Here is a 12,500-nt window from a genome sequence, read left to right on the forward strand (position 1 = left end):
GGACCATTCACCATGAATGAGTACCAGTGGGCCAAGGCTACCATCAAGTGTGGCAAAAGCTGGAGTGACACACAAGGTTCTAAAGTACAACTTCTTAGATGGGAGATGACCTGGAGAGGCGGATGTTCGTGGCTTCAGTAAAGTCAATACTGCTGTTCGGGACCAAGACACGGACACTCACAGTCCAGCAGGAAAAGGCCCTGGATGGCATATATACAAGAATGCTATGCATGGCACTTGATGTCACATGGGAAGACTACATCTGAAGCATGGACCTCTACGGGGGCCTCACTCAAGTAACGGACAAGGTGAGGCTGGCTGGGCAGTGCGTCAGGCACCCGGAAATCTCAAGTGAACTGACACTGTGGGAGCCACCCCAAGGCACAGCTAGGAGGGGAAGGAGCCTCACCACCTCCACACTGCAGCATGACCGCAGAGAGAGCAACACTACAGAGCTCCAGACCCTGAAGCTGGACAAAAGGGAGTGGAAGGCGGCCATCCAGGGGTCCTGAGCTGGTCCGCACCCTCGCATTGCACTCGCCGTTTGCTCGGATTGCATGTCAAGGGTCTTTTGTGTGTGTGTGTGTGTGTGTGTGTGTGTGTGTGTGTGTGTGTGTGTGTGTGTGTGTGTGTGTGTGTGTGTGTGTAGAGCTTACGGGAGGTCTTAGAGGTCAGCACGGTGACTCTGGCTCCTGACAGGAACTGGAAAGCCAGACTGTGCCCTTCCGTATCCTCTGACTGCTGTGCAAATTCTGCAAGGAGAGAGGGAGATGGAAAGCAAGGAGAGAGTGGCAGAAGCATTGGATTGAGAGAGAGAGAGAGAGAGAGAGAGAGAGAGAGAGAGAGAGAGAGAGAGAGAGAGAGAGAGAGAGAGAGAGAATATAAGTGAGCAAGGATGGAAAGCAAGAGAAACAGACAAAATGAACAGAGAGGGAAGGGGATATCGAGATAGAGAGAAAAAAGAGATGCGACAGTGGGAGGGAGATAAAGAGAGTGACACATATAAAGAGAGGACAGCAAGAAGGACAGATAGAAAGAAAGAATGAAAGTAAACATTATATTAAACCTGTCATCCAAACCTCCTTCACACACACACACACACACACACACACACACACACACACACACACACACACACATGCCAACCAAGGTGAACTGTCTCTCTGTAGCCTCTGTATCTGTCTGCACAGGTATCACGCACACGCGCGTGCATACACACATAAACATGTGCATACACACAAACATGTGTGCACACGCGCACGCACACGCACACACACACACACACACACACACACACACACACACACACACACACACACACACACACACAGTAAACAAAGGAAAATGTGTCCTTGATTACATTCAATAATCTCAGTTATTGAATCTACTGTAACTGTCCACCCAAAAACAAAAACACACAAGTAGACTACAAACACACTCACACAAATGATTACCTATAATGCAGGTTTCTCCCCATCGGCCCTCCTTCGGATCCCTTCCCCCCTCTCTCTCTCTCTCCAACAGTGATTATTATCAACTCATTTAATTAATTTCAAGGACCCTATTGATATATATATTAGAGAGTTAGTGTCGAAGTGTCCTTGAGCAAGACACTGAACCCCTAATTGCTCCCGATGAGCAGGTTGGTGCCTTTCATGGTTTCCTCCGCCATCGGTGTATGAATGTGTGTGTGAATGGGTGAATGTAATGCACAATCTATATAAAGCACTTTGGATAAACGCGCTATATAAATGAACCATTTACCATATATTGTTTTATCTCTGGGAACTAAATCTGTACAGTAAAATCCTCATTGTTTTTGAGATGCAGTGGATATAAGAGTGCACAAATGAAACCAAATGTACGTGTAAGGGTTCACTTGGTTTCATTTGTACACACTCTGAGTTACAGCTCCATCAAGGACCACCCCGGACCACCTCAAGGCAAACCTAGGGAGTCTCTACATGTCTGTCTGTCTGTCTGTCTGTCTGTCTGTCTGTCTCTCTCTCTGTTACCTGGGAAGACTGTTGAGATGGACAGGAGGTTACCTGGGAAGACAGTGTTGAGGTTGACAGGAGGTTTGTTGGTGTCCACAGTGATCTTGAACTGGGCACTCTTGGCAGGAGAGGTGGGGAGACAGACCAGATGCAGGGGCAGAGAGAATTTACACTGGACCACCCGGGGAATACCTGACAGAGAGACAGAGGAATTACACCAGGGCCAGTTCTGGGTCGAGTGAGTGTGTCGCACGCGCACGCACACATGCACTATACAATATGTATATAATACAGTATGCATACTCTACTGTATGTCATATTATGCCAGATGCATGGAATGTATAGTTTGAGGCAACCAGAAACAATACTAATATACAGACTTTCATTATATTGTGTTTAACAACGATGTCAGACAGACCAACTCATTGCTCTAAAAAGTAAATAAAATGACAAGTGAATGGCTCCTGCAGGGCCTTGGATTCCAGGTTGGAAGCCCAAAGACAACAGAGGTTCCAACATCTCCCTTGTAGCTCCTTCCCTGCAAACAACGCTAAGAACACAGCCCACTTCCTCTTTAAGTGGCGCCCACCTCCACCAAGATCCCTCGCGGCAAATTAGACAGGATAGAAACATCAACGCTACGGCTTACTCTCCAAACGATCCTCCCCTGGGTTTATTAACACGGCAAACATAGGAGATATTCATATTTCATGCATGTTGGACTGTCCTATAGGAACTCGAGACTCAACATCAACATCTCCCGGGGACCGAGGCGATGTTTCTGGAGGATTGTTTTGGTTGTAAAGGAAATTTCTAGTCCAAGCATCTGGAGGAGGGTAAGGGAGAGGAGGGGAAGAGAGGAGAGACAAGGGGAGATGAGAGGAGATGAGGGGAGACCATAAGTGTGTGCAAAGCAGGAGGTGTGCTGAGGTTGGCAGAAATAAAACCTTAGCTACAATAAAAGAGAGGGAGTGAAATGGTGGTGATGAAAAGAGATAATTAGTGGGAGGACAAGAAGTACAGAGGCTGGTATGGAAAAATAGGAAGAACTAGAAATGGTCACTACTAGAGTTTAAAAAAAAACTAAATGGCATTAAAAAAAATGGCAAAACATTTAGTTAGGCAGAAATGGGCGTGGCCTATCTGGGGAGTTGTGTCTGTCATGATCCAAGGAATTTTGATTGTATGACCTACGGTTCAAGAGTTATAGACCAAAACATACAAGCGGGCTTGTGTGCCACCCTGAGGCTGATTTGAAAAACGTGTAAGTGGAGTGACTTCCTTGGCCTACTGGCAGTGTGCACAAAAGATCTGGCGCTGAATGGTGAAGCATTTGGGAGATTTGCTCCAGGCACACATACAGACACACACAGGGGCGAAAACATAATCTGTTGCCAGCCTTTAAAAAACCAAGGGATAAAACCAAATAAAAAGCAACAAATAAAAACATGTGGATGGAGAAGAGAGAGGGATGGACAGAGGAGAAGTGAACAAGGAAGAACAGGAGAGAGATGGAAGGATGGGGGTAGAGAGAGGTCTGACAGAGACTGGAAAAGGCCAGGGGAAACATTTTTCCATCTCAAGTTCACAGCCGTTCACTAGTCACCAGTGTGTGTGTGTGTGTGTGTGTGTGTGTGTGTGTGTGTGTGTGTGTGTGTGTGTGTGTGTGTGTGTGTGTGTGTGTGTGTGTGTAAATCTAGTCTTGTTCCACTGTATCCCTGTATATTCCCAGGCTCTGCCAAGGCTCCGTGAAATTACAGCCTTCAGCACTGGGATTTACCTGCAGAGTGTGTGTGTGTGTGTGTGTGTGTGTGTGTGTGTGTGTGTGTGTGTGTGTGTGTGTGTGTGTGTGTGTGTGTGTATATATATGTGTGCGAATGAACGGCATGTGCGTGTGAGTATGGATTTCTATTACTGTGAGTGTGTGTGTGTGTGTGTGTGTGTGTGCGTGTGCGTGCATGTCTGGTAGTATACCTGCGGCCACTATGATTTCCTATACAGTACACCATATTAGCATGATATAAAGCATGTGTCATTTGCAACACATCCCTGCATCTACTTTGCATCAGCGCACATCTGTCATCGCTTTTCAACACAACATTATAATATTGGTTGTGGTAATAGTTACAATGCTGCTCTTCATACACCATTGGAAATGAATACAAGATGTGTTCACATCATTAGATACAGATTATGTCCTTATGTCACTTACTTTTAAAAGTGTGTTCCTGTGCTCACTATAGCATTATTAATAATACTTATACTTAATGTCGAACAACATTGTCACGTCAAAAATCGTAGATCTACAAGCTTGTGGATAGGCTATTTTGTACTTAACTTTACTTGTTTATTTAGACGGGACAATGCACATTAATGAACATTCAATACATGAACGTGAATTGAATCAACTGAGCATGATCTTGTGTAAACATGCCGGATTTATCTAAAAGCTAATTTCCATCTGTGGTCCCCACACATAAAAACACCACAGTATGGTAATACAGTAAATGGTACACCATTGTACGACAAAGTAGAGTACCCAAGTTTGATGTCAAAGCCACTACCCTTGGATTATGAAGATATTGTCCCATAAAGAAATTCCCTTAATGTAACAGTAAACAGTAAAACATTTTTTTTTAAATAGTCCACTCATTCTGTCAGGGAGGTGGCTCTTGATTGATTATATTTTGTTATATTTAATACATTCTTATCCTTGAATTAATTCACCAAATCTCTGTGTGTGTGTCTGTCTTTGTGTCACCGGCCTAACTAAAATCAAACGGTCTCAAATAGCCAATATAAGTGGCAGCGTATGCATTGGAACAGAAAGAAGGAAAAACCTAAATATGGAAGAATGTGATAGAAGAATGGGAGTAATGTTGGGATGGAGGAGAAGGCAGGCATCTTTATCAACAAAAAAAAAAGTGGGTGAGAACAGAAGGTGCATTAAATAAAACAGAAATTAAGAGAGCTTTGGTCAAAGATGAAGGAAGCAAATCAAAGTGGCGGCACAAAGCAAAGCGCAATGTGCGTGGAGCTGACAACGGGTACAACTAGTACATCAGATAACGGGTATTGCACAACTGTATTCCCGACTTGCATCGTTCCCGACATGTATGGCCCAGAGTAGGTTGTAATAATCTTTGGGAACATTTATTTGTGACCCATGGGGGGAGTGGTTTTGACGTCATGACTTCGGTAGTCTATAAATCAGGCTTAAGACTTACATCATGGTGCATTTGGCAGTAAGTTATTACAGTATGTTTGGGGATATCACACTACATTGATATACTGTTTCAGTCAGTACTGTGCAGTATTTTAAATGTTTTCCGTTGCATGTTATTGAGACCCTCAACGTGGCGTTCTCCTCAGTAGAGCAGGGCAGGTTTCCTTATGTTACAGAAGATGGATTGTTTTGTGTCTGACAGTGCCTGACCTTGTATCTCTGTGTATTAAATCAGATGAGGTGATTCTATGGTAAACTATTTGCTCATCGTGGGGTCTACATTGTACTACAACAATGATGAACTATTACTACACTAACACAATCTCTTCTATAACGTATGCAACTACTGGTATGAATGATAATTACCACTTTCATAATTACCACTTTATACGTTTAACCTCATGTACATACGGTATGTGCTGGTCTTATGCTTTGTGTATACTAGAACAGTGCCCGTTGGGCATCGGCCTACTCGGGAACGATGCAAGTTGGGAACAATCCAAATACGGAATGCATACCCCACCCTGTTATGCAATACCCGCTATACCTGTTGTCAGAGTACCTATTGTAACCATCTGTCTGTGTCCATATATGGAGATCTCTGTATCTGTCTGTCTGCTTGTGTCCCTTTTATGTCCATATATGGAGAATTGGAGATCCCTGAAGTTATCAGTATATATATGGGCGTATCGAGGGGATTGGAGGTTCTTGTACAGTGGCACATGTGTGGGGAGAATGTCTGAAGAGTCCAAACTAACTGTGGAAAGTGGACTGACTAAGTAATCAAATGACAGGTGTGGGGAATTTGGCAAATCAAGCTTAGGCTAGGGTTGCTATGGCAATCAATTGGCTCATTTGGGCCATGGCCAGAACCTTTTCTGGCGGTTCTGGACAACAGCCGAACCGACCGACTGGACGCCGGACACTGCACTCCCTCGGGTCGGCGGCGACACGCGTCGGTCGGACAGTTCTCGAGATACGTGGATTACAGACGTACATATGTAGAGATTCTGTGCATTCATTGTAAGATACTGTTTTTTATGTTCTCTCTGACATGCTTTTTTAATGTTAGATTTATTTCTCCCAGCTCTCCACCCCACCTTTTTCTTCTTCTCCCTTTCTGAAATACAATTAAGTGGAGCTTATGCAAAAAATAATTTCACCCACTTCTTTACACCTGTAAACCAGTGATGTGACAATAAAGTTGATTCTTGATAATTGAATGAAACAATCTAAAATATTAGCAATAAAAAAAGTTGATAAACATTGTTGTTTGCTGCTGGCACTCGCTTCATTACATCAGTGAGGACATACGTTTTTAGTTACCTGTAAGTAAGCACCGTGACTCTGAGACCATGTTAAGTGTGTGTCTGCATGTAGTCTGTCTCTGACCACAGTATTTATTTGAACAGAGCACCAGTAGATCAGGTTTTTTACCACAGCTGCAGTGATGTCAGGTCGGTACCGATACAGCACGCATTAGTGTGTGTGCATTAGTGTATTAGTGTGTGTGTGTGTGTGTGTGTGTGTGTGTGTGTGTGTGTGTGTGAGCTACCGAAAACGTGAGAATTTTGTGTGTCTGCATATGCCTTGTGCATAAGCTGCTCTTTCTGTATGGTTGACTTTGTTCACCTGTGGCTTTAACTGTGTGTGTGTGTGTGTGTGTGTGTGTGTGTGTGTAAGAGAGAGTGTGTACACTATTGAAACGTCTCTAATCCTGCTATATAGCAGGACATCCTACTCTGTATCAAAGCACACAAACACAGACAGACTAAAACAAACACTGGCTGAGTACTAGGAACACTGCTATTGGACTACATACAGTAGACTGTGGGATGGTGTGTGCGTGCGTGCGTGCGTGCGTCCTCTCAACATTGCGTGCACACATGGATCTACTGTGTGTGTATGTAAAATGATACAGCCATGAGTAATACTTCAAACAGTGGTATTTCTGTGAGAGCACAACCAATATACACAGTATAAGATAACTGGGCTGTATTTACCTACTCTATAGAGGGACTGGGAAGTATGGGAGTGTGAATTGATGTGATATGATTCTTTGAGAGGCTCATGAAGTCTCTTTGGCACTTTTCAAAGCCTCATAGCCTGCAGGCTTTACGTGTGCGTGTGCGTGTGTGTGTGTGTGCACAAGCACACACCCGTGCATGTGTGTGCATTCTACGTCTTCTCAGCTATCATGTTACAGGAACATAAACAGTAGGCCGCGGTCTCTTCCTGTATATACAGTACTCAGTGTGTGTGTGTGTGTGTGTGTGTGTGTGTGTGTGTGTGTGTGTGTGTGTGTGTGTGTGTGTGTGTGTGTGTGTGTGTGTGAGATCCGACTACTACCTCTACTGTTGTAACAAGGACTACTTCGCTCTTACCTGTAGGGTTGAGCTCTGTAAGAGACGGCGAGAGAAGAAGAGGCAAGAGGGAAGAAAAACAAGAACCCAGATCACACAAAAGTAGAAGTTGAAACACACAAACATGCACATAAATACACATACCTACACACACATACAGTTTCCCCATTATTTTTGGTCTCAACTCCCCCGTGTTTACGTTCTTTTGTTTCCGTTACAGCTCGCCACATGCTTACATACTCTCTCTTCTTCCTTTCTGCACCATGTTCCCCACATGCTCTCTACACGTTTCCTCTCTTCCATCCACCCTGTCAACCCTCTTTTACCCTCTATTTCTCAACCCCCGCACCCCACACACACACACACACTTTAACCATGCCATTAGAGAGTCATGGATAAACAGACAGAGAGGAAAGACAAGGGATGGATTGAGAAAGAGAGAGAGGGACGGACAGACGGACGGACAGACGGACGGACGGACGGACGGACGGACGGACGGACAGACAGACAGACAGACGGACGGACGGACGGACGGACGGACGGACGGACGGACGGACGGACGGACGGACGGACAGACAGACAGACAGACAGACAGACAGACAGACAGACAGACAGACAGACAGACAGACAGACAGACAGACAGACAGACAGACACATAGAACAAGGAGGGAGATCCATTCAGAGAAAGTCAGAGGACGCGATAAAAGTGTAAAGTCTGATTTATACTTGGTTGCGCATCATGTCTCACATAAAATGAGCAGATCTACAAGCAACGCTTGAGTTCCGAGACACCGGTGCCAAATTAAATCTATATCTGTCTCAATGCTTATACTTCAGAAAAACTGATCTACAAGGTCACAATGTGTGGCATCGTGGTCTTTGTGAGCTAAGATCAGTCGATCAACAGGCTCACAACGCTCACGCTGTAGCATGTTGTGAGCTTGCACATCGGCTATTTTCGCTGTGCAACACCGGTGTGCAACCAAGTATAAACCAGGCTTAAGTGAGGGAACATGTTTGTTCAGGGTAGTTGAACCTCTTAAGGAGGACGTGTAGAGGGGGGGGGGGCACTGACAATCTGACACATATCGTCCTCTACCAGCTACTTAAGCAGCTGTGGGATTCCACTTTCCAGGAACTTAAAATCTTCAAATCAAGAGAAGTTACGTATATGAAAAACTGAAAACCTTCAGTATCACTTTGGAGGAAAAAGATTATATAAATGCCTATTAAGTTATGAGTTATACCATGTGAATAAAAAAAAAGGAATATTGGTTGGTTTAACATGAGCCATGACATCGCCATAAAAGAGGCATTGCCCAATTACCTGTATCTACACACATTTCAGTGATAATCCTTTACAGTGTATGAAAAAAAAAAATCTTTAATGACGTAGAAGAAAAAGTCCTTTTGCACACCTACAGAGGCGGACAGGTGCGTCGGAGTAATGAACTTGAAGAGCAGAAAAAAGTCCCGCACACAGTCTTCACTTCATTTCACCTTCATCAGGATGCTTAATGCCCTTTTTATGCTTTTCTTTAATGACAAGTTACTGCTGTCATGTAACCACAACTGCAATCTTGGGGGGTTTTGTTGTTCTTAATTCAACAGAAAATGGGTTATGTGGTTATTTGTGAGTTTCATGACCCGTGGGAGCTTGAGACCTGTCAAAAACAAAAAAACATGGGCATCAATGAGAAAAAAAAGGAAAAAAAGCATTCTCTTCCTCATTCCTGGAAAATGTTTTGCGGATAAGTGTTTTCTTTTCCTTTTTTTTGCCCGCCAGCAGTGAAACTCAACCCCACGTTCAGTGTGAATTCTCCTCGTGTTGGAACGGCTGGCTAATTAACCTTTGATTTGATTGGTGGGAGAGTGATTCCTGGGCGGGCCGATGAGAAGCAGATGGAGAGGTTTGCCGGTGGTTCCCCGGGCCCGTCCAATGAAAGGCGGTCTTTGTGGTGCTGAGTCAGTCAGAGGCGGGCTGGGCCGCAGAGCCCTGCTTGTGTATTTCATGCTTTGTTAACTCTGATGAAAGCCATGCTTCCTTCCTGCTCACTCTCTCTCCCCTGCCACAGTGCTGACTTCAACCTCCATCTCTCTCTCCTGCACTTACACTGTGGGTCTCTCTACCCAAACTTTACCTTCCTCCCTCACACACTATATATACAGTATATATATATATATATATATATATATATATATACATATATATGGTATGTGCGCGCACGCGCGCACACATACACACACACACACACACACACACACACACACACACACACACACACACACACACACACACACACACACACACACACACACACACACACACACACACACACACACACACACACACGTAAGAGATGAATGTACCATTGACTATATAAACTTATATAAACAGGAATGTACATAGTGATACAGTGTTGACTGATATTTATGGTATGCCATCTGTATGTACAGTATGTCCTGCATTGGTACAGGTCCCTGCACCATGTACATCAGTATGCAATGAGAAGCACGATAAGTTGCCAACTTGTGTCTGCACCTATAGCCACCAGAAAAACATATTTATATTTAGCACATACCCAGCCTTTCTTTTCCTGGGTGAGTGGAGTGTCAGCCCTGGGCTTATAACTGTTTCAGCCTTAGGGCTGATATGGCCAAATATGTGACCAAGCAGTGCAAGCTAAAGGGCCACAGCAGGTTGAACTGTCACCGCAAGCGACCTCGCTGCTGAAGGAACTCCAAGGGGTTAATATATTGCAATTAGTTGCACCCGGTGTCGCACAACGCAAATAGCCAATCTGCAACACATTGTGAGCTTGTAGATCTGCAATTGTCGGAATGCGACAAAGTATAAATCCGGCTTCAGCATGTCAAAAATATCCGTCACAGTCGCATTGATCAAATGTTATTCTCTTATTGTCTTTGTGACTAAAGGCTAAGAGTATGTGATAAACAAATTATTGCCTGGGAATTAGTCGGAGACCTCGGTAGCTATTCATGGAATGACCGCTGATTATCCATATGGTATGTATTTTATTTGGTGAATAAAGATTCTGTGTAAATGTCATGAGTCATCAGTGTACATATGTATAAATGCTATTGTCAGGGCAGGGAAAAAGTCTCAAGAGGTGACAGTAACTTTCTAGAATGTAACTACCTCAACCACCCCCTACACAAACACACGTCAGAAGAACGTCTTAAGAAGTGGAGGGTCCTCTTAAATGTCAGTCTCTTTGTAGGGCTTAAGTTGGGAGGCAGCAGCCCGAGGGCTGGGGGTTAATGCATAATCATCACCCCTGGGTGGGAACAGAGAGCGAGTAGGAGAGAGTGTGGTGCATTCCTCCTGGAGAGGAGAGGAGAGGAGAGGAGAGGAGACATAATGGAGATTAACATGACTGGAACATACTGCCAGAGGGTTTGACACTGACAATCATGCATTTTCTCTCTCTCCCTTCTCTCTCCACGCACGCGCACACACACACGCACACGCACACACACACACACACACACACACACACGTTTGTGCTAACACTTTATATTGAAAGGAGTTGTATGGATGTGCTGACAGCAGGGTAGGATTTATTAAGTCCTCTGTCCACAATGGGTGAGACATCCACAAGTCAGTTACAATTCACTTTTACAATGGAATCAGAGGGCATCACAATGATGGCTGGCTACCTGCCAAACTGCAAAAACAAATTACTAGCCACGTTTGACAGGTGTTTGTGTATATTTGAGTTAGCCTCGCGTAGCCAGACTATATCACTGCGTGGATATGAGTCTGGGGCTTCTATGAGGACGATTTTTTTCTAAGGGGGCGGGATCAAAACAATGGCTCTGGACGCAATTGGTTAGACCTACAACAAACTACCAATTACAATCTCCCATATTTGAATACTGGGCCCTGATTGGTCACCCCAGACTTCTGGAGCAGGAAATGAATTCACAACGGAGCGGTGCCAGACCCAAATAGCCGAGGGCAATTTCTTTTGCACTGGCAGATTCGTCTGGTCCCAGTGCCATCTCTCTCTCTCACTCACTCTCTCTCTCCCTCCATTAATCAACCTTTTGTATATTCCACACTTGCCTCCGATCCAACCCAGCCCTTCCAAATCAAGAGCCACCGATCCAATCCCGCCCCACCCCATGCATCCAGGCCAGGACACCATGTATTTCCTATTTTTAGCATCACAATAAAAGAAGAAAATGGGGGAAAAAAAGATTCCCTCCTGAATGTCCTGATGTTTCCAAATCCTTTCACAGCTACGGTACTTTTGGGGAAGGGAACGGGGGCTTTGGGCCAACCGGTGTATCTGCCAAAATAGATACAGTCCAAAAGAAACAATACCATAAAAATGTCTTATTCTTTCTTTTTCTCCTTTTTTTATGGCAGTGTGAACTCGGCATTTAAAAATAGAAAGAGGCCTGTGACATTTTGGTTTCAATAAAGGCAGGTTTTGTTGGTTTGAAGGGGGAGAGTGATGCCTTCCAGAAATACTGGAAGCCAGCTGCTTGGAGGGAGTCAGCACTGTTTGAGGACAATCAGTGCAGCTTGGAGGGTTATGGTGGGAGTCAGAGGTTCTTCTGCATCCTGAACTACGGTCTGCCATGTTTGTTTCCAGCTGGCATCAGACTTGTTACGGACAAGTCAGTTATATTATAAGGCAGGGGTCTTCAACGTTTTTCAGGCCAAGGACGCCCTAGCTGAGAGAGATGAAACAGGGACCCTCTCTACAGAATATTATATAAAATGTACTTGGTCTGCTCTTTTTTCCCTCTACATCTATACCTCTTTGCCAAAAATAGCCGATCTACAAGCTCACAACGACTCGCAGCGTGAGGCGTTTGTGAGCTTGTAGATCGGCTATTTTTGGGTAAAGTTCTCCTCAGAATAGGAATCCTAGGGTTCAA

General features: G+C 44.4%; 1 protein-coding gene across 1 annotated transcript in view; it reads right to left on the bottom strand.

The window, feature by feature from the left end:
* The window catches only part of bbs9 (Bardet-Biedl syndrome 9), a 227,709-nt gene that overhangs the window by 158,463 nt on the left and 56,746 nt on the right, over positions 1-12,500 (bottom strand). Inside the window, exons 15-16 of the mRNA XM_084052563.1 lie at positions 2,049-2,189; positions 657-752 (exon numbers count right to left, since the gene is read on the bottom strand). Coding sequence (XP_083908689.1) covers positions 657-752; positions 2,049-2,189 — 237 coding nt within the window. The remainder of the gene's footprint in view (positions 1-656; positions 753-2,048; positions 2,190-12,500) is intronic.

The sequence above is a fragment of the Gymnoscopelus microlampas genome (assembly GCF_963454915.1).
Source record: "Gymnoscopelus microlampas genome assembly, chromosome: 3".
Classification (NCBI taxonomy): Eukaryota; Metazoa; Chordata; class Actinopteri; order Myctophiformes; family Myctophidae; genus Gymnoscopelus; species Gymnoscopelus microlampas.